Source organism: Etheostoma cragini, chromosome 12 (assembly GCF_013103735.1).
Source record: "Etheostoma cragini isolate CJK2018 chromosome 12, CSU_Ecrag_1.0, whole genome shotgun sequence".
NCBI classification, from domain to species: Eukaryota; Metazoa; Chordata; class Actinopteri; order Perciformes; family Percidae; genus Etheostoma; species Etheostoma cragini.
In genome coordinates this window covers 8142810-8162229 of record NC_048418.1, presented here as the reverse complement: position 1 = coordinate 8162229, position 19420 = coordinate 8142810, and the positions used below count along the sequence as shown (strand labels likewise).

Sequence of the window (19420 nt, the reverse complement as noted above, 5' to 3'; positions counted from 1 at the left end):
TTTCATAAGGTTTTTGATAATGTATTATACAATTATGTAAAAGAGAAAATGTACATAAGATTTTAGATAAAGTGTTAACAGGTATATTAACTTATTTGTATACAAGGAGAGCACTGCATTCCCTGATTGTAAGAAATCTGAATTATCCACCAAAGTGGTTTGTGTTGTTTCTTGCTGTGCACCATTTAACACCCTTTCTGCGTGTGACCTATTTTTCTTTGTTAGCCCACGTAAAACACATTGTCCCCTCCCAAAAAAAAGGCCCACATCTTTGCAACGCTTCCCAACCTTGGTGTTAATGAGATGATGGAATGTTGTTTATTTGTGCCTTTTTGTTTACTTTTTTGTCCTCCTGTAAGTTTTTTTTTTTTTTTATGAAAAGGACAGGGATCATGTCACTGTACATGCAAAGATAAACTGTATGAAGACCAAACTGGTTCCACTTTTTGATTTTCTGTAGTGGATTACTTTTGAATATCTCTATATATTGGTATATAAAATCTGACTGAAAATTTCCTTAATGTGTGGGTTCTTTTCTTCTACAAAAGATCAAATGTCACAGACCTGCTTCTCATAGAGAATACGTTTGTGTCATCAAAGATCTGCGATAGCTTATTGACATATTGAGTTTCCATTCATATTTCAGTTAAATTAGTTGTTTTAATGTAGCACTTTTAATTCAAAAAATGGGTCAAACAACTGTGTGTAATGTGAAAAAAGGTGTTAGCACAGTAGTAACAAACTCAGATTTAATTCCCAACTCTGCACTTCCTCTCAGCTCTAGGGAGCTAAAGCTAAAGACGGTTCACTGTTTTGGTTTGTGGGTGCTCACACCACACCCTGATTTCAGCTGTTTTTAAGCAAAGAAGCTCTGATAAACCACATATAAGCACCATATGCTGCACCAAATGGCAGACAGACAAAGTTTGCAACTAGCTAATGAACATAGATGAGAATTTAGAAGCTAAAGAGACGCACAAATTTCAGTAGGATTTGGGCAACAAAGCTACACATGAGTGTGTGTTAATGTTGGACTTAAATTAATTTAGTCACTTTGAATGAGTGTTAATAATGCTAAGTGTCTGCTAAATTTATAAAAGATCATTGTTTTTCAACACATTAACCATAGTTGTAATGTGTGTGTGAAAACCCTTCATGAATTTAGCTTTTAAGACAACGTCACCTTTAGGCAACAATAAATGTCTCCTGATAAGGTCTTCTTTGTGTTTACGTCTTGTTTGACGGACTTGCTAACATGTAGCACTATATTCATTGTCTTTGGAGCAGTTCCACACTTTTACATGATGATAACGCAAATTTGAGTTTTATCATTGATTTTTAGATTTGGGAGAGCGTTGTTCATGTTTACTGACGTTATATTTTTGGTCCGTCTTTGATCATAGAAATGACATGTTTGAATTTTGAAAAATGGGCGTAGTTTCCCTTTAAGTTTGCTACCATTGGCTGCTAGGCGACTAGTCAACTGGCCAAGTAAGGCCAGTGAAATTTCTGCTTTTCATGTTAAATCAGACAAGAAGCTGCTAGCACTGTACATTAAGAGTCTATTCTGACTGAGCTGCTTTTTATATTCATCCACTTACAAAGTGATTCATCAGCAGACAGGAAAACCGTTGTAGATAAATCCACCCCATTATCATTATTAAACTGAAGTAGGGCAATTGTCTTCAAACTCTTCCTTGTACCACTTCCAATTAGGATATTGTGTAATAGGTTTTCTGTTTGTTTTTATTAGTCAAGTGGTTCCTGCAGCAGGCAAAAAGGATTCATCAATGTTCACGGCTGCAGAAAGGAAAAGATAAACACATTTATTCGCTGTGGCGTAAAGGCTCGTTTGGGTGGGGTATGGCGTATTTACAAGTATACATCTGTGGAGTAGGCACATAGCCTTACCCATATGTACACGTGAAAATGATTTAATTCTATGGTTCATCTATAAACATGGCTCATCTATTCAGAGCAATACTGATTTCCATACTAATTTGTTTGTCTGCCTGTACCACATTTCATATACTGTCTGATAGAAAAGCAGCTGATTCCATCTCCATCCATCCATCTCTTTCTCTTTCTGAAGATACATATTTGTTCAGGGTCATTACAGCACCAGAACAGTCAGTCAGCAGGGTCAAACAAAATCCCTGAGGGAAATGAGCTGGCTTGGCTCTGTCAGACAGAAATCCTACAAATGGGTGCTCCACACTCAATCTTTTTTGTTTTATCTCACCAATATAATCTCAAGACCTTGCAGCAAAACTAAACCCCTTGTCCCTTAATGTTTCCCAGGAGGCTAGAAGAACAAAGGCCACTCAAACACATCTGCTTTCACGCCTGACAGGGCCGTACCAGCTGTCGTACAGTCGGATTTAAGGTGAATCTCATTGTGTCTTCTCTCACACCGGAATTAGTACAATTCTGTGGGTCTCATGTTTATAATTTTCTGTCACACTTGAAAGGGATTAGATCAAAGCCCATGGATATATTCTCATTTTAGAATTCCACGTTTATTATTGCTTTCTTTATATTGTTACTTTCTGTATGTGTCTTATTGTGTTTGATCTGGCTGGCTGTAGCGATAGTGAAATGGAGACTCTGTGCCACCTGCTGGACAGATTTGTCACTACAGCAACAAGGATGAGGATAGGTTCATAATGCAGCCTGTCAGCTTAGCCACTATACTTAAGGGCATGTTTGCCCCTTTGAAACAACACATCTTCAGTTTTCTGTCATTTTATTACAAACAGGCAGTTTATACATCAGCATAGCATCTAGTAATTAGGTAAATCAACAGGTTTGTTTATTAGCACCAACAAATTGTCTTGCTTTCATGTGCTAGGCATGCAGCATGTATTTAGCTTTTCTCTGTATATTTTACACACATTTTATATAAAAAGTGCTTTGCTAGAATGCAAATAGCAATCTATACTTTTCTGAAAACATTAAACAACACAGAATTTTTAATAACTTTCAACATATTTATGTGACCAATGCATACACATATCATAATAAATATTTTTGAATTGCTTAGTTTGCAAGGCTAAGCTTCTACTTGGATGTGCAAAGATCAAACATACAGGATGAGTCTTAGATAGAAAACGTATTTATTGTGTACTGCATCAGCAATCATGACACATCTTCGCTTTACCTTACTCATTGAAGATGTCATGTCTTTTTATAAGGATGTCATAGCATCCAAAACTCAAGCTAAAGCTTGTGCAGATGTCCAGAATTCAGAAACAATATGACCGCAACAGCTCAACCTAAGCATCCAGCTTCAGCATTAAACTGGGTTTCAAAGTGCATTAGACAAAAAAAGAGCAAATGAGAGAGGATTATAGGTCTGCGGATTTCTTTTCAGTTTCCCAGTACTACAAAGCTCGAGCTTTAGAATGGGCCTGCAGGAGGGCGGCAGTGTCAATGTGGGAACCTTCCATAGCAATGGAGAGTGCAGTCTTACCACGCTGGGGGACAACAAGAAAGAAAGACAGAAAAGAAACAAATCAAATTAAGTTAAACTTGCCGGACTGAGGTTAGTCTTGCATTGCCTGACCTTCCTAGGGTCTGGCATGTCCACACAGCATTCCGGGATGGGAGAAAAACACGCTCTGGTATATTGGCATTTCTTTAAACCCCTGGCTGTTCTTGTTTTCATGTGAATAGTTTCATCAAGGTGCGGAATCATGGCTCCCAGAACACAAATTAAATAACAAAATTGTGTGCAAGGTTGCATTTCATGCCCTTAAAATAAATGGGTTGAGATTTGAAGGAATCAGACTTTAATTAGTGTAATTACTTTTTAGGTTATGTCAAGGTGAAACGTGGTTTAGAGTCGAGATAGAGTCGACACCTGTGGTTGATAGTTTTTTTCTCTCTCTCTGGCAAACTCTACTTTAAATGCAGACTGTGTAAAAAGTAGAAGATACATTTGCATCCTGTCCTCTGCTCTCCTCCCTGCCTCTACTCGCTCCAGACTGGCAGATAAGGTACTGTTTGCGGATTAGCTCATCTTAGCCCAGAGAGATTTGTCTTACTGTAGCCTTGATTAATCCTGGGAAAGCTCTATTCTTCTGCATCCAAACTGTCAGTCCACCCACGTCCACACAGTGTGAGTCAAAACATCCAAGCTTTCATACATATAAGCTCCTTTTTGTGTTCATGTGAATAGAAAAGTACATATGCCGTTTTGTCAACAAACAACAGGATTTCACAAGAGAAATGGAGTTGGACTCATATGAACTATATTTCTGAAATTGTATTTAACTGTCTGAAGCACTATTTTCTTTTTGAGAATTCAATCCAGTTAACTGTCACTCTTTATGTATAATGACCGTGTAGAATTAATACTACTGACAAGATAACCTGCATCTCACACTAGTGGCAGTTTAAATGAAGATAAAACTTCTTCTGGTTTCTCCGGTCAAAGGTTTAGGATTATTATATTGTAATATTATATTGGAAGTAAAATAAGGGTTTTCTGCAGTATCACCTTGTCAGTCAGGGTGAGGTCACACTGGCCCCTCTCCAGCAGCAGCCTTGCTATGTGGGTGTGGCCCCTTTCAGATGCAAACATTAGGGCTGTGGTTCCCTGGCTGTCCTGGAGGTTAGCATCCGCTCCGCAGCTTAGCAACAGGCGAACCATCACAACTCGCCCATGTCTCACCGCCAAGTGCAGAGCTGTTTGGCCTGTCTGTGGAGAGGGACAAACAGCAGGACAGAAAATTAAAATTTAGAGTTTAGTTAAGAAACTACTATATCTGTACTACTTTGTACTACCTGGCTTGATTGAATGTTAATGTTGCTCAGCTCCATTAGCTTGCGGACCACCTCCATGCCACCTGGACTATCAGGCGCAGTCAGTGAAGCCAGCATCACTGCTGTGTAGCCGGCTTTGTTCTGAAGGCTCACATCACTCACACCTGGTAAACAAAGAAAAGAGTATATTCTTTTCAGTATTGACAAGCCAACTATTCCTGTACAAGCTTGTGCAACACACTACTATTACTACCTGTGTCCAATATCAGGCTGACAATGCTGTAGTTGCAGTGGGACAGGCTGTAATGTAGCACTGTGTTGCCGTTGTCGTCTGCTAGGTTGATCAAGAAGGCCAGCAGTGAAGGTGTGGCCTTCTTTACGTCTCTCAGGTACACAGCCACCCTGCTGGCCTCTGAAGTCTCCTCTGCTGCTGCACTGAACCAGTGCTGGAACAACATGACCAGGGCCTTCCTCTGGAAAGAAAGAGGGGAACACAGGATTTGGACAACACAATGTATACATGACACTATGACACTACTTGTCATATTGTCAAAAGTGAGACATCCAGCAGACACAGAGCAACATTAGAATGAATTTGTAAAACTGTTTTTGTACCACGGTCGAACGTAAGTCCAAAGTTCACTCTCCTTGGTCTCCACCAACAAATATCTAGCTCTTTAGCTGCTAAAGACTCCACTGTGTTCACCAGCAAGTTGCTAACCGTGTCTGTCTGCTGCTTGGTGTTGGGCAGGTTGGATATAACTGGTTTATTAGAGCTTTTTTACTGAAAGGTTAATGGGATTTGTAAGAATGAAAGTGGTGGGCCATAAAACCAAAATAACAATATTCTCAGTTGAGCTGAGGGGAACAGCAGGGTTGAGTAAAGATTATCTGTGGGTTTGTCACTACAGAAACACCTTTCATACTACACATTGACTATGTTGTACACATTGTTGATATATATTCAGAGCAGATTAAATAAAGTTAGTTAGTTGAGGAAAGTTTCTGTTAAAGAACCAAGACTGCTCACCATGTCATCGTTGGGGTTATCCATGTTATTCATGTGATCTCTGAGGAACTGACAAGCAGCCAAAAAATCTGCATTCACCGTCTCTCTAGAAGAAAGAGCATGTGTGTATGTATGCACAAGGAAAGAGAGAATAGAAAGACATTTCGTCTCATAGCATTAGGAACATTGCCCCTTGAGATTAAACACAGGAGCAATTCCCTAAAGAATATACACTGTACATTTTCCAGACAAACACTGATAAGGTGTTTGTTCCAGTTCTCTCACCTGCCCCCGGTGGTGGTTTCTAAGCCAGAGTTCCCTTCCATCTGTTCTCCTGGGGGCTGTGGTCTCGTCATGGCTGTTTTCTCAGCTTCCACACACACTATGCTTCCATCTGTCTGCCCTGATCCTGCTCCTCCCGATATCATGTGTCCGTCTGGGCGTGTTTGCTTCACTCCTTCCATCCGTCTCTTCTCTGGGTCTGCATCCATCTGGACAGCAGCCATCTCCGTAGGGCTGATGCTGCTCTCCTTTTGCCCGCTCTGATTCACACAGTCCTGCCCAACCAGATATCCACTTTTGCATCTTTACAAAAATGAATAAATCAAAGCAGAGCAGAAAATTTGAATTATCAAAAGTTCACATATTGTCTCAATGTCTCAAAAACATTACTTCTTTTAATTTATTGCAAGCATTTATAGCATCAGAAATCTAAATTTAACCCAATCAACCATTCCCTCCCCCCATCCTGGGCCCCAGGTAACCCTCCTTGAACCCACTATGGTCACATTTAGCACCTTTAAATAACCCCAAGTTATTGTCTGTCTGTCAACCCAAACAATGGTTTTAAGCAATAATCATAATTCTAAAGGTTGCTGAAGTCAGAAAGAGTTTTTTACTAACCCTTCATTAACACCCACAGAATGTGGGCTTTTTGTCATTGAGGCACTTTTGTCAGTCCTCATGATGGATTTAGAGGCTGCATGGAAGACAAAACCCAGAGGATAAGGATGAAATACCACAACACAGCTCAACAGAAACATTACATGCTCCTTATGTAATACATATTTGTCAAGGTTTATGGCTTATTATAGTACTTTTGGACACAACTTTTCTTCTCAAAACACACATTGATAAAGAAAAGAGTCAATGAACTTGACAGTGGTACATCATGATGTAGCACTAAATGGGAGCATAATTAGATTTTCAGTATTGACTTTCAAACTAGATAAAATAAAAATAAAAATTATTTTGACAAGACTTCTGTGCTGTGACATTTGGATTTGAAGTTTTACACATTTAGCAATACTTTAAAGACATAAAGAGTTCCTTTAATGAAATTAAAATGAGCTTGCGGTTTTTCAACAACATTCAAAGTCCACACATAAACTTGCTCCCATTTCTTGTGTTGCTGCTAGTTACAGCTATTAGCATAGACAACAATTCCAGCTCTGTTATACACAGGCTTTCTACTACACAGAGCTCTACCGGCTCATCTTCCAACAAATTTGGATAAAAAATACGTCTGTAATAACTTCTTTTCATATCCATTATGTTTGTCATTTTTGCAATTTAAGTTAAGTTTCTGTCCATGCCCACTGAACATTTTAATAACTTGATTTTAGAGAGTGTATTGATTTCAGACTCATCTCTGAGGTTCACAGCTGCTACTTCAGCATTGCATGCACTTTTCAAAGGCGGAAGCTTTAAAACTGAAAATGAAAACAGCTGAAAACACCAAAAAACAGCCTTAGTGGGAACTAAATTCTCACTTGCACCAGTATTAGTCAATTATTAGTCAACTAGTCAACAATCATTCCCAACTAAAACTAATGTTTAACATCAGATGTCACATAAATAAATACAAAGATAAGTTCACCTGCAAGGGATAGTTGTGAAGTAAAAAATGACTAAAGTGTTAGCAGATAGATTGACTTCTTCTTTCCCATAAATAACTCGAAATAACAACAATAGGATTCCATTTCCCTTCATATAATGTAAGCACACTGCCTCTCAAACAAGTCTGTAAGAGAGGAAAGCTTTTGTGAATTACTATTTTGCAAAGGTCAGTTATTTTCAGTTACATAATTTGCTTTTAGGTGATGGTTGTGGAATAGTGGCAGACAGAGGGCGACCACCATTAGTATCTTTAACTTTGTTTTATCGTTAATGTACAATCTGTGAGCTACAGTACCTCCATGTTGAATCATCTCTCCATCACTGTGTCCATGCTGGGTATAGTAGGAGGTAAGGATGTCTACGAGTCCCATCATCTCCTGCTGCAGGGAGTTGACATTAGGGTCTGGGTGCTTCCCCTCCTCTCCTGACTCGCGGTCTGCACACAAACACTCCCACTGCTGATTGAGAAGCCTCTTGATCTTCTTTATGTGGTGGACCACTTCTGCTGTTTCATCTGAAGCATCTCCAGCTTCCGCAGACAATAGCGGCTCTTGACTTTTTTGTCCATTTGTGGTAACAGGTCTTGCATCTGGACTTCTTGACACTTTATAATAGGGGTCAATGGATCTCACCACTGTCTCATCTCCATCCTGGTCTACCACCACCCTCTCTGCACGGACCCACACCGCAGGATTCCTGATAAGGTGCTCCATCTTCTCATCCTTCCTTTTGCTCTCCTCCTGCTGCTCCCTCAGCAGCCCTAAGGCCCTCTGAAGCTCTAGGCCAGTCTCATGGAGCTTCTGCTCCAGCACAGCTACCTTAGCCTGCAGCGTCGTCACCGTCAGCAGCTCATCCAGATCTGTACTAGTCCTCCACTCGTGTGTGGGATTAGAGTCTTCTTGACTGACGCTGTGATTTCTAGAAAACATGATGTGACTTTCATGCCGAGGCCTTTTGCTGTCCACTGTGCCATGGTGGGACAAGGTGTAAGGGTCTTTGGTTCGATTCATTGAGGGAGGTGGCATGTGTGCATTCAAGCCCAGACGGAGCCTTTCTCTTTCCTCCTGGAGGATGCAGATATGCGCCCTGAGCTCTGGAATCACCCTCATCTCCATCTCCAGCTCCCCTACACGTTCTAGGGCCTCTGTCAGGCGCCTAATTAGCCCTGAGTAGTCCTGGGGTCGAGGGCTGTCCGGTAAGTAGAAGACGTCTTCACAGGATGTGATTCTTTCTTCAAGGTGATCCCTGGAACTCCGAAGGCTGCCAGGGTCGTCTGTGGACTCTGATCCTTGTCTGAGTAATACTGTCAGTGGCATACTGGAGGCACGCAGGAGATGAGGTCTGATGTGCTTACCGAGAGGTTGCTCATCAAACTCCTTTATTCTGGCCTCCATGTCTGCCAGGGATCTGATCCCTGTGGGTGAAAGTTGCGACCTATGATCATTTGTCCACGAAATGTAGCCATGGTGTTGACCGTCTGACACTCGGGACCTGGGGCCAAGAGCTCCAGTAGATCCCCAAGGGCTCGGGCGGTAACCACACCCAGAAGGGTTGAGGTGCCTGGGAAGAGTGCTGGCTCTCGGGCCTTTGCTTCGGCGCTGGATGGGGACTCTTTTGATTGTGTTACCTTTCTCTATGTCATCTACGTATTTTAGGAAGTCCAGGTCAAGTCGAAAGCCATAAGGGGTTTCCACTGAGTACGGGGGCTTCCCTTTGATTCCATTCTCTGTTTTATGGGGCAACATATTTCCTGTGGACATTAAAACATTGATTTAATATCCATTGCAAGTGCTACAGAATTCTGTAATGTTTTACACCTACTTACCGTTTTGTCCTTCCATCCCCTTTTTTGACGTCAGTCGTTCATTCAATTTGTTGGCACATTATCTGGCTGGAGCTTTGATGTCTTACAAAACAAACATAATCAAATCATATAAGAGATTAAATTGAGTCTGCATTCCATGAAAACACGTTTGGACGTTTTTACAAGTGGCAGAAGTATTTACTGTGTGGTTATCTAATAGAATAATGAACACATTCATGATATCTGAAGGGATAAACAGATGGTTTTTGGCACTAACATTCATTTGAGGTTTAGCTGTGGAATTTTTGGTAGGAGACTCCATCTTAATTGAATGGCCAGATGCAAGATCACTACGAAAAGCAATAACCCTTTTCTGGTACACCATTCACAATCTGTCTCTTGTTCATTCTCCCACAAGTAGCACAAAGCTCAAAACACAAACATTCAATTACACTCAAGTGCTTTTACTCTATTCCTCCCTTTCATTCTCTTATTTTGCAAAAGACTTATTTTTTTCTCACACTCTTATTGCTTCATTTCTTCCATGCATCAGGCTGCTATTATTTAACAGTGGCAGGCCTGATGTTCACTTGATTACAGCCCTGCCATCCAGAATGAGAGATGAAAATAGCCCTGGGGCTGTTAGGCCCAGCAGCTAAGGCCAGTGGAGCAAAATATACTCCTACAGACATAAATACAGACAACCATTGTTCCTACTCACTACTTTCCTCCCTTCCTGTTCTCTCTGTGCCTCCTACTAGGTCTACATTCTTCTGCCAGATCCTTGGTTTACTTTTACTGAACTGTCTCTGACTGGATCTTTCCTCTCCTCTCTTTATATTATGGCTCTGCTGCCCTCTGATTCTGCTGATTTTAGCTTATTCTCTCTATATCATAGAGACTAGTCTATACTCTATGTAGTCATTGTATCCCCTACCTCCTTTTCTCAGTGTCTTTCCTTTCCATCCTCACCTCTTCCCTCCTCCTTCCTGACCACCAGCCTCTGTGGTAGCTCGCTGTCTTCTTGAGGCACCGCAGCCACTGAGCCGCAGCCCTAAATAATGTCAGCTATGCAGTAAACAGACAAACAACACCAAATGGCCCTGCTGGGAATTGTGACCTCCAACAGATAAGGATGCGCACATTTTCACCAGCTAAGATGAACACACTGAGATGTGCTTGACATGTTGCAAATGTACATACATGCAAACACACAGGCCTTGCATGCACACAATGCATACCATGTCTATTACAGTGTTTGGGCCTTTCTAGTTCCCAAATGCGTGGAGTTTAACATAATATAGGATGTGCAAATATTACTAAATGTTTTGCTAGTTCCAAGAAAGTATGTGAGCATTAAGCTAGAATGACATGTTACCAGGGCTCTGTGTTGCTTGGCATTTTCTGATACTATTGACGCTATCGTTCCTTAAGATTATTTTTCAATGCCTTACAGTTAGGAATAAAAACAATTCAGCAAAAGTCCTCAAATGTCTAACTTTGACTGCTAAAACTCCTAAAAAAAGGAAGGAGGGTAAAGTGAAGAAGAGAATGAATGAGTAACATCTGAGGCCAGATTTTGACAGTTTTCATAACATGATGCCCGGGACACATTATTTTGTACCGAAAAAGTAAATAAGCAGAAGTAAAAGTAAGTTAGTAAAAAGTCTGGTATACAGCCCCAGTTGCAATATGTTCTCTGTATTGACCAAATATGGGACACCCTTTGTCTAGTGAAAGGATTGATCATAATATAATTTCTTCTCACTGTATGCTCAGTTATATTGCATTTACAGAAACCTTATACATGTGTTATATATTAGAACTGATACAGTATTAATGTTGTTGTGCCAGTGTGCTTTCATAATGTTGAGTGAGACCTTTTAGCAATCTGACAAGTCTAAGTTTAGCCTATACACGTGAGTGTAATACTAAAGTGCATGTCAAGAAAAGAAACCCAGACATGTGTCTTCATTTTACAGAGTAATATAAGATTATTCTATGTCCTCCAGGTAGACAAACAAAATGTAAGGACAACAAAATAAGTAATTTGGTGTAGAGCTAGTGAGGCATTTAGATAGAGACGAGAGAAGAGATTAAGAGAAGAAAAAAGCCTAAAGTTGACTTCAAGCAGAGGCTGGATCCAGCATAGAATCTTTCAGTCAACACTTATAGCACCTGTTACTACTGACATCTCAATCACTCTCATTGCTGGCTCAGTCATCAAGTTGAAAATGCCGGCTGCTGGCTGCAGTACAACAGAATAGAAACACTTTCAGGGAATGCTTATCCATTTGTGGTTTGAAGTAAAAGATGATTCAAGATTTCATTTAAAAAAAAATGAAATGATTGATTGCACATTTTGTGGAAATACAAATAATCATTTTCGTGCTGCGGTTATATGAGTTTGATACCAATCCCTTATCTAAGGTAAAAGGCAGCTACATTTGGGTGACAGTTAGCTTAGTTTCTCTTAGCTTAACACAACTATTGAAAAAAGGGGAAACAGCTAGCCTGGGTCTGGCCCCAGGACATAACCCCCTGTAAAATCACAACAAAATTTGTTTTACACAGATTAAACAAATCCGGTACCAGGTGCTGGTAGGCTGATTTTTGTACCATTACACTGAGCAGGCTAGCTGTTAACCACTGCTTCCAGTGTTTGTGCTAAGCTAAACTAGTCATTTCCTGGTTGTGGCTTCATATTTACCGTACAGATTTGGGAGTGGTATTGGTAGTCCGTATAGAAAGCTGTATATATAACATTCAGAAACAGAAATGTAATTTTTTGGACTAGTTACTGCCTGCTGTCAGATAAACAAAGATAAATTAAAACTGCTGTAGCCCACAAGTTTCTGACCAGGTTACCACAGAGGAAACAATATAGCAGAGTTAGGATGAGGCACTTCCCAAAAGTCATTGGCTAACTCTCTCCACATTTTCGTGGCACAGGTTTTAATTGTGTATGCTCGGAGCAGTTGGCCCACCTCACAGGAAACCCAAGAAATGAAACGTGAAAAATTTGCCTTACCCCAAATAGGCCCCAGACAATGTTGCCTCTGCACACATGGAACTCAATCCAAAGTCAAGCATCAGAGTGGGTTTACGTTTTTTTCAAAATCAAGGTTTCCTTTTAATTCACCTAAAGCTCTTATGTGTTTTTCAGTTTAGAAAATATCTAAGCACTCCTTTTACTTTTAGGGTTCTTTTTCTTTTTCTGTTCCCACAACAGCTTATCTCCTCCTCTGGGTAAATGTGTCCCTTCTCACACAGACCTTTTAGACTTTTTGTATCAGCACAAACCTCATAATCACAACATCTCTATCCACAGAAGTCTTTACCAAAGCCACAAATTAAACATGAACTCATGACACAGCAAGAGGGGCTGACCGCACAGTGAAGTCATGATAGAAACTTGAAAACCTCAGATAAGAATGAAGGGATCCTCTTGGATTTTAAATTTAAGTCAGACACATTTGGTTTAGTCACTGATGGTGCCAGTAAAGATCATTTTTAGCCATGCTAGTGGCACAGCTCTAGGGATGGCAGTGTTGGTTGGTTGTTCTGCCACTTTGTTCCAGATTGAAATATCTCAACATCTAATGGATTGTGGTGAAATTTTGTACAGTTGCCAAAAGGATAAATCCTAAAGACTTTGATGATCGGCTGACTTTTAATTTCCATTTCCATAATGTTGACATTTGCTAATTTAAGTAAAATGTCTCCAAAATATAGGATTGATTCCCATGAAATGTAGTTCCCCTCAAGAGGAATTGTAATACCGTCATTCAACACCTAGTACCATTAAATCAAAATTGTAAATATGTCTAACAATTTGCTTTATGATCAAATTCCCATCAGCCTCAGCTATATTTGGTGTTTTGTGCTAATTAGCCAACTTTAGCATGCTAAGGGTGAACATAAACTTGCTAGCATTGCCATTGTTAGCATCCTGATGTTAGCATCTAGCTCAAAGATCAAAGCTCTAGCTGTGCCTTCTGAAAGTGCAGCCTGACAGAGTTATACAGTCTTGTTACATAACTTAGGGAATTACAGACATTCATTCTTTTTACTTGGAGTGAACTTGCAGAACTGTCAATGTGATACTATCACTTTGTTTCAGCTTTTCACTTGTACTCAGACAGGACAATGATTTTACCGCCATTATAACAGTTATGTGCCTTACTTCTCAAATTTGAGATAATTGACCTATCCCCATGAACTTTGCCTATCTCTGTCATTCTGTTTGTTCAGTATGTATAACTACATGTTCTGTTCCTGGAAAAATCCTTCCTCTCCTCCACTTTTTGGCTGTACAGACTGCGTTTTTTTCCATCACATAACTCTAAACCTTGTCTTTTGTTCGGAGTTGATTTAGAAACCAAAGCCAACTGTTTGGACTTTAACGCTCTTTCCCCTCCTGCTCTACCTGTCTCTTTTTTTTCTGTCAAACTCATATTTTCACTCACTGTCTCATAGAGACTTCCTTGAAATCCGTGAAGTTCTATGATCTTTTTTCAGTTTGTATGTTTTAGTCTTGGGATTTTGGACCCACTGGAGTCCTGGTGGTTGTCCAACAGCAACAGAGTCAGAGTTGCATTGTGGCATCTAAGCCTCCTTGTGTGGTATGTGGAGCCAAAGTTCATAGTATGAAACAGCTGCAAGGGGCTTCATGCAAGGAAGAAAATTATGGTATGTTAACATGGCAAGGTTACAATTGAAAGTGTACTGCCGTGTGTGTGTGTTGGTTCAAGTGCATTTCTGTACATTAATTGTAAATAAAAAGAAAATACAATTCAAAATGTAATCTTTAAAAAGCAAAGTAATTCTCCAGAATGTCTGATTAGTATTCAGCACAGACCCAGAGGTCCACTCCACAAAATTTGTTAAATCACTTTAGAGTCAAAAGCTTATCTGACCCTGAATTAAGATCAGCCTGGCCCAAATCAAAAGATTTTCAAGGTCAACATTTAGTATCTCATTTCATTTCATTAACTATCCAATCCAACAGTCCTTCACTGGTTAAGAGATATAAGATGAGTATTAAATCATAGCTTACCGGGTGACATGTGATCAGCAGTTTTCTCCACTTTGTCTTGCTGATGTGAGGGCGTGTTTGTCAGACAGTCCACTACAGTCTGCTCTCAGCTCAGTTCAGCTTGTCTGTCCATCTGTCTTTCTCCTGAGCAGGCAGGGACGTGTTGTCAAGGAGAATGGCATGCCGCGGCTGTTTGGTAAATGCCAATGGGCAGCCCCTGCCATAACAGAAGCTGGGTTTGCTTGTAGAGAGCACGGAGTAGGGAGAGGCTTGGGAGCAAGCCTTTCTAGGGTACCTCCTGTCTGATGAGACTGACAAGTGGGAGGCTATAGGCATACAGAACCACACCTACTCCTTCAGACTGCAGCCAATAGGGGTTTAGAGGTGTAGCCAGCTGGGAAAGACAGCAGTCACAACATGTCAAGATATGGAGCATCTGACATAGTGTAAGAGAAAGTACTAGAGTCAACTTACTGTCTACCATCCAGAATGCTCTCAAATAACATCAGTGACCACCCAGTGCTGGGTTGCCCTCTCCTGTTCAGAATGTGCAACCCTACCCAGTTATGTGGTTTCTGTCCTCTATAATCAAGTAAACAGGGCTGGTGGGGGGTTGAGGGCTTGGTGCCATCCATGGGGGTTAATTCTCTCTTGGTGCATACCTCTCATTCTTCATGGATCCTCTTTCAACCCGCACCTGGCATTTCCTTTGGGGCACTACCATAATGCCAGAAAAGCCTTTTTCTGCTCTTTATAAGGGTAGTGGATAATATGTAACAACTGTCTGGTCTGGTTGTCAGTCGTTTATCACCAAAGTTGTTGTGAAAAAGAGGAAATTGCTTTTGTAGCCATTCAAGGGGCACAGTTCTAGGGATAGCAATGTCTGTTGGGCTGTTGGTATGTCCACCACTTAAGTCCATGCTGAAATATCTCAACAACTATAAGGCAGATTGCTGTGAAGTTTTGTACTCAGTTTCGCACTTTGTATTCCTGGTTGGCAGAGGATAAAGCCTCCAGACCTCAGTGTTCTCCCAAGTCTTACTTAAGCACCACCAGCAGCTTTCATTTTCCATTCATCCAATATTGGATGGATTGCCATGACATTTTTCACAGACATTTGTTTTCCCTCAGGATGAATTATAATAACTTTTGAGTTCCCTTTATTTTTCATCTAGTGCCTTCATCAGGTCAAATTTTGAATTTGCCGAAAACTTTTGCTCATGACCAAATACTTGCAAAACAGTCTCAGCTTTAGTTTAGTGTTAATTAGTAAATGTAAGCATGCTAACACACTAAACTAAGATGGTGAACGTCACAATCACCTGCTAAGCACCATGAAAGAATTGAACAATTGTGAACATGTTACAACAGAGACACTAGCATTGTCTTTCTTTACTTCCCATTCAATTTATTTAATTAAATCTCATGTTTACAGTTAATCTCTCTCTCTCTCGCTCTCGCTCTTGCTCTCGCTCTTGCTCTCGCTCTCGCTCTCGCTCTCGCTCTCGCTCTCGCTCTATCTTTGTGTTGCAGCTGGCTCAGTGTGTGAGAGAAATGTATTTACCATCACATATAGCCTATGCGCAGTGAACGGTTTACTGGCAGCATCCAACTTGAGCCCATCTTGAAATTTAAATAAATGGGCAATGACAATAAAGTGTATATGATATTATGAGGTGGGAAAGCCACTCGATGAGCAGCTGCAGCCACCGCCTTCTGCCCCAGCATAGATGGAAAAGGAATTAGCAGGAATTAGCAAGAAATACCCCTTTTCCATTACCCAAGCAGACGACTGACTCTAGAGGGATTGTGGTTTGACTCGAGGGAGGGAGAGAGAAAAAACAATCTTTATTGGACCAAAGGATTGCTGACGGACTGACCACAGACTGCAGAAAACTTGGCCTACAGTTGAGACAAAAAAGCTTGGTCTGCTCAAAGGCAGTTTCAAAGAAAGATTTAGAGTTGCATCATATTTAAAATGGTAGAAAATAGGGACATGGTAGAATAGGGCCTTTAAATAAAATTCTTAAAATGTTAGTTGAAAAATTAGTCATTAAATATTATATCACACAAATAGACGTTTTGGGCCCACACAGTGAAATGTATGAGCCCCTCCCCAGACCCCCGTTCCCGCTGCCTCCTGGTGGAAAGTAGCTGAAGGTAAAACGAAATACTGCCAGGAAGAATGTGCTGTTTTTACCAACAATCATGTGATGGTTTTGGAGGCTTTAATGGCGTTTAATTATTAAAATTGTGTCAGTAATTCTAATATCCATAAGATTATTTTTTGGCTCAATGATGAGTTGTGCATTTAAAGGACAGCTGAAATAACAAAACACAAAACAGATGGAAAAGTTTAAGGTATAATTCAGTCCACCTAAATGTCTGTCACAGCCAACATCTTCCCCCATTTGATGTACTATATGTTATGTAACTGTGGCTTGTGGTCAGGGAAGTTGTAGGTTGTGCTGTAGCTGCATTGGCCAACTGAAACAGTGTAAGTAGAAATGTAGCAGAGACCAAGACTCAAGAATGTCCTTTTGACCAGAGGGCTAAAGACCCTTGACAACAGAGGTTATTTGAAGTGAAAGCATAAAGTTCTGCAGTAAAGCAGCTTGAATTCATTTAAGTCAGTTGCAAGTTAAAGGTCCATCAGTGTTACTTTTAATGTTTATGTTAAGGCTGAGGCTGCAGTAAGTAGAATATGTTTAAGAATGGTATAGTTCTCCAGCTTATCTGTGTCATACACAGCATTTTATTAAGATCAGTGTTCAGCTCACTGAGCAGCAGAAATATACTGAATGTGTAAAACAACATATTGAAGAAAGAATGTGGTTTATTATCTCTGTCAATAAAGGCAATGTCCATGGGAGTCATGTGTGTATTGACAAGTCAGTCACTAGGACTTTCTAAAAATCATCTACTAACCAACAAACTTACTTTATCCATGACAGAACATAAATTTCACTCCCAAAGGTGATGGTAGATGTCATTGTGGTTTCAAATGCATGTTTTTGTAGTTCCATGCTCAAAACCAAAGTGGATTTTAAAAGGTTGATATTTTATAATTAAACATCTACAGTAGGATGTATAATGGGTTCATTTAGTAATTCATGATAGACGTTGTTGGCTTACATATGAATATTAGTATAGGCTTATAACTCTCTCTGGAATTGAAGTTTAGGAAAGTTCACTGAAAACAAGCCAAGGAAATGTGGATTGACCTCAAAATAAATATGCATTGTCATCTCTTCTAAATGTCTCTGTCATTTTATTGTTATAATGGAAGGAGGAAAATTGCATCGAGAAATAGTTCCATGTTAGAAGCAAATGACTTACAGATCAGTTCTAAGTGTACAAAGCAACCCAGGACTGTTTGAATAGATATTGCAGAAGACTTGCTTCATCAGGTAGTGAATATTGTACAGACTGATGGCTGTTGGTGAGATAACAACCCCTTGGGTGCTTTTATTTTGCCCTTGAGGTAGATGAAGAAAGCTTTGAAGATTCTGAGTAGCTGCATCAGATTACCATGCCGTTTTGCCCCAGTGGGATTTTGACTTGCATCAAGTGTTGTAGTGTTTGCGTAATTGATTAAATTATAATTAGTAACAGTAATTGACATATTAATAGGTGATATCATCTTAGGTCAAAATAAACTGGTGGGGAAATATACTGTGCATTTTCTGAGTAATCCATTCGGATCTCTTTCCTTACTCCTGAATTTGAATATGCATGTCGTACTGAAATTTTATGGCACTTGCCAGCTCTCTAATTTCTCTTAAATAAATTTGGGGTCCCCAAAAATTAAACCATAAAATAACTTAAGTAGTACAGAAACAGTACAATAAAAATAAAATAAGTAAGTTAAGAAGTTAAATTAGAGAAATTACATACAATACATACATTGCCTTACCTTCAGCTATATAAGCACATTAAGTATTTGTGCAAAAGAAATCCAAGAGTGCAAATAAAGCAGAACTGAAGAGTGTGCGGGAACTGACTTTTTCTCGTTGGAAATAGATTTGTGACAACAACCTATACTGCTACTCCCACGGTAATAATACAACATTTTAAATTAAAAGTTAGTTATACATAACTGTGGGATCAATGGTGAATCCCTGATATAAAGAGTGTAAGAGTTACATAAGTATCAGTGCCCCATCCCCTTTCTCTGTTTGTCACATACGCCCCCTAAACTCCCAATACCCTTACTCTTTCAAGCTAGAGTGCTGCTGCTGTGTCATAGGTTTCATAAGTGTGGGCCACTGGGCACCTATACATTTTACCTTCCAGAGAGCAGGGCCGCATGCTCAAGTCAGGGCTGTGGACTGTTTACTGTGTGCACACACACATGCAACCCTGCTCTTATATGGGTAGTTAACAATTTACAGAAGAGAACCTGGGTCATCACTTAATGTGGATGGGTGGTTATACCTCATACGCCCACTTTTTGCAAGGGAGATTTACGGTGCAAACAATCCATGTTGATTTATTTAATTTTTTGATTAAACATTTATTCGTTCCTTAATAATATATTACATTAATCTATACTTACACAGCACCTGCTCACTAATGTATTAAAATAAATGAAACTAAACAATGAAAACCATGAACTTGTAAGTCATATTTTCAATCGATCCTATGTGTTAAACGGGTAATCTTCCAGTTAAAAAATTAACCAGCCAAAGAACATTAACAGGGACCAGCCCTGGCCTGCAGAACAGGTTACTAGAGGTCAGTTGAAAACACTATATTGTACTGTCCTGGCTGAGAGGAAAACCTTCTTAGTTTAGAGTAATGATTACAGCAGTGGCGAGCAGAAAAATGAAGTGAAGTCAACCCGGTGTGTGCAAGTAACCATCAGTTTAAATGGAGCAAAATTTAGAAATGGGTTGATGAA

General features: G+C 40.0%; 1 protein-coding gene across 4 annotated transcripts; it reads right to left on the bottom strand.

Moving 5' to 3' along the window:
- Window positions 1-2729: 2729 nt before the first annotated feature.
- LOC117953990 (KN motif and ankyrin repeat domain-containing protein 4-like) lies at window positions 2730-14823 on the bottom strand. Of its 4 annotated transcripts, none has more exons than XM_034887423.1 (10): window positions 14539-14823; window positions 9501-9581; window positions 7971-9425; window positions 6680-6755; window positions 6062-6361; window positions 5798-5882; window positions 5021-5240; window positions 4789-4931; window positions 4502-4702; window positions 2730-3476 (listed from the first exon to the last, which is right to left on the bottom strand). In XM_034887423.1, exons 2-10 carry the CDS (start codon window positions 9514-9516, stop codon window positions 3384-3386), a joined length of 2589 nt encoding a protein of 862 aa, XP_034743314.1. In that variant the 5' UTR covers window positions 9517-9581; window positions 14539-14823; the 3' UTR covers window positions 2730-3383. The 4 variants fall into 4 exon arrangements, with proteins under 4 accessions (XP_034743314.1, XP_034743315.1, XP_034743313.1 ...); XM_034887424.1 differs by having other exon boundaries at window positions 7971-9401; XM_034887422.1 differs by having other exon boundaries at window positions 9501-9584; window positions 14542-14823.
- Window positions 14824-19420: the final 4597 nt, after the last annotated feature.

Bases quoted from the DNA above. Each gene is read 5' to 3' on its own strand.
- LOC117953990 (XM_034887423.1), bottom strand. The intron at 4,703-4,788 runs GTAGTACAAAGT...CCCTCTCCACAG, and splicing joins TTAACATTCAATCAAGCCAG to ACAGGCCAAACAGCTCTGCA. The intron at 3,477-4,501 runs GTGATACTGCAG...GTTGTCCCCCAG, and splicing joins ACCTCACCCTGACTGACAAG to CGTGGTAAGACTGCACTCTC.